At 41.2% G+C, this 3,088-nt stretch overlaps 1 protein-coding gene across 1 annotated transcript; it reads left to right on the top strand.

Annotated features, from left to right (window-relative positions):
* Nucleotides 1-2,425: 2,425 nt before the first annotated feature.
* Nucleotides 2,426-3,088, top strand: LOC131314069 (uncharacterized). Its single transcript, XM_058342563.1, has one exon. It carries the CDS (start codon nucleotides 2,426-2,428, stop codon nucleotides 3,086-3,088), a length of 663 nt encoding a protein of 220 aa, XP_058198546.1.

Genomic DNA, 3,088 nt, shown 5'->3' with positions numbered 1-3,088 from the left:
CACTGTGATGTTGCTGGCAACATCACAGTGTAAAAACAAAAAGGTGGAGCGCCTGCAGTAAATCTTGGAGCGCGAAAATCAGTTCCCTTTGAAAAAACTAGTTTTTATGGGTAGAATGATGGGAACCATAATTGGTATTAACTTTCTCAATTTGTCCCTACTTTATGCTTTGACATGATACTTAGAAAAGAAATGGTGAAAGAATAATGTTGCACAATTTTTTATGCTGACTTTTCAAAGTAAACATTTATTTTGGGACATCTATTAAAAGGAAGAATGACCAACAATTCCGGACGGGGACAGTAGTCCTGTTGTAGGGAAGACATAGGAATTAAGACCGACTATGGGTACTGACGTCCCATAGGATAAATATCATGTACTTATGGTGCGTGCGACCCTTTATTAATTAATGGTCCCACCCGGATAATCTGAAAGCATGCCATGAATTTAAAATATTTGTTCGACTAGTCCCGTAAAAAAGGATACATGTAAGTTTTTGATCCAATTTTACAATTTTTATTAAGAATTCCGAATTCCAACTTCTGATTGAAAATTTAAAATGTCCGATGAAGCACTTACGGATATTGAATAGAGCCGACTTTTTATGAGACCACTTGAAAAAGTATTTTAGAATCATTGAAAGGTTCGAATCATCCGTGTGGGATCCTATAGCCTCCCGCACATGCCGGCCATTTGTACATAATTTGTACGCAATGGATCGGTACCCCTAGCATTTTGGGGAATTAATGGGAGCTAAAATCGAGTACAATGTGACAGACAAGCTAGAATCAAAGAAGTAGTAGTAGTGAAAGAATTGGAATTCGTTGATGATGAGGGAACATTAATTTGGAAGATAGTGTGCATGGGAATATTCAGAGCCCCATAGGCATATCTATTCGGTACCACTAGCATTTTGGAATTGGAATTGGTTGATGAAGGGAACATTAATTTGGAAGATAGTGCATGCGAATTATTCAGAGCCCACATATCTCATCTTGTCGAGGAGTGAGGAAATCGGATATGTAAGGTCCATATTTCGTGGTGTGTCTTATTTGGCAATTTCATGACAAATACATATTGGCGTGTATCTCATAATATCGAGTTGTAATTTATTTTTTATTTATTCCTAGAGTGTCTGTTTAGAAAGTGGAAGGAAATCAATATTATTTTGTATTTGAGAGCGGTAGACGTTAGTCATGTTATTACTAGGCCGGTTCGTGAAAGTATTGGAAAAAAGAATTTCGTGCTCATGGAAAGGATTTGCTGCATATAGAAATGATCTGCCACACATGAAATTGATATATCAGCAAATCATTTGCTGGGGTGAGAAAAGGAAAAAGAATTTTTAGGAATAATTTACGGTTTGATCGGCAAGTCGGTCTTTGAAGCCACGGCATTTATCAGAGGCCAAAAAGGTTTATTTCCATACAAGGACATGCATCTCCTTAGGCTATAAAATGAGTGGTGCTTTCATTCCTAAAAACTTGTGAACAGAACAAGAAAGAAACAGGGTGGCCTCCTTTATGCTTGGGTGGGGAAGCCGTGAGCTATAAGAATATACGTTGAAGAGGATTTTGTTGATTTTTATGTCTTGGAGTAAAAAATGGGATCTCTCGATCATTTTGGAGAATGGTAAAGGAACCCGATGCGCTCTGGGCTAGAGTTCTTAAGGCATCCTACTCCCAAACTCCTCCCCTTGGACAGCCAGGAGGGGAGCCTCTCCGTCATGGATTTGGTCCAGCTTGTTGGATGGTGTTGATTTACTAAGGAAGAGATCCCATTGGAGGGTAGGCAATGGTCTGTCCATCAATGTCTGGGAGGATAAATGGCTAAATATCCATAACGAATTTGTGTCCCTTATTCCTTTGGCCCCCAACAATGACAAGCCTCTATTAACAGTTGGTGACTTGCTTCTGGATGGTGGTAGATTATGGGATGAGGAAAAAATTGACGCTCTATTTCCTTGGGAGGCGGGGAACGCCATTAAGTCGACGCCTATCTCTTGGTCAGGAGGTGAAGATAAGCTAACCTGGGTACACTCTCGCTCCGGAAACTTCTCTGTCAAGTCCGAGTACCACCTTGCTTTCCAGTCGACCCAGGAAAAGGATAGGGTGCAAGATAGTTCATCCTCTAAGCTCAATTCAATCTTGTGGAAGAAAATCTGGAACCTTAAATACCCTCCTAGGTTGAAACACTTCCTCTGGCAAGGAACCTGTTTGCAAGGAAATGTGCAAGAAGTCCTATATGTGGTCTCTGTGGAGCTGAGATTGAAACAATTGAACATGTTCTCCTCAGGTGTGAGTGGAAAAAAGAGGTTTGGGCAAATAGTGGAATTGAGTTTCCAACACCGTTGAACAGAAAGGTATCTGTTAAGAAGTGGTTTATAAGTCTCCTTGTCGAATGGGGTGGCTAATTCTCAGAGAGGATGGGTCTCATAGGCCAAATTTGCTGGGCAATCTGGAAGCAAAGGAATGAATGGGTCGTCTTGCAGCAAATGCCTAATGTGAAGGTGATTCTTAAGAGGGCTATGGGTCTTCATGGGGAATTCTTAGCAGAAACTTGTTCTCAGATAAATATACTAGCCCGTAATCATGGTGATAGTAATGTCCCAAAGTGGCAACGTCCCCTCAACAGTAGCTGGAAATTTAACTGCGATGGGGCCTTCAACCCCTCGGACAAGTCTACTGCTTTTGCTGTCTTAGTTAGAGATGACAATGGATCAGTGGTTGAAATTAACCATGGGAGAATCAGAGTTTCTTCGGCGCTGGCTGCTGAAGCTTGGGCTATTAGGATTGCAGTGTCAATGGCCCTGGCTTGGGGGAAGAAGGATGCTGTGATTGAGTCGGACTGCCAACCCCTGGTCAATATGCTCCAACCAAAGTCTGTCTTGAAGAATTGGACCATTCTAGCTTTTCTGAATGATATTTTTTCCTTTTCTGCTAATTCAAACTTTGTTTTTAGTTGGTGTAATCGTCAGGCCAATAGATGTGCTAACTGGATTGCCTATAGTAGACTAGGTGTTGGTATTCCCCTTGCCCCTTGTAATCTCCCTGATGAGCTCTGCTTCCTGATTTGTTCAGATCTTTAA

This window comes from Rhododendron vialii, chromosome 13a (assembly GCF_030253575.1).
Source record: "Rhododendron vialii isolate Sample 1 chromosome 13a, ASM3025357v1".
In the NCBI taxonomy this organism is placed as follows: Eukaryota; Viridiplantae; Streptophyta; class Magnoliopsida; order Ericales; family Ericaceae; genus Rhododendron; species Rhododendron vialii.
The sequence above is the reverse complement of the archived record's forward strand: the minus strand, read 5'-3'. Positions and strand labels throughout refer to the sequence as shown.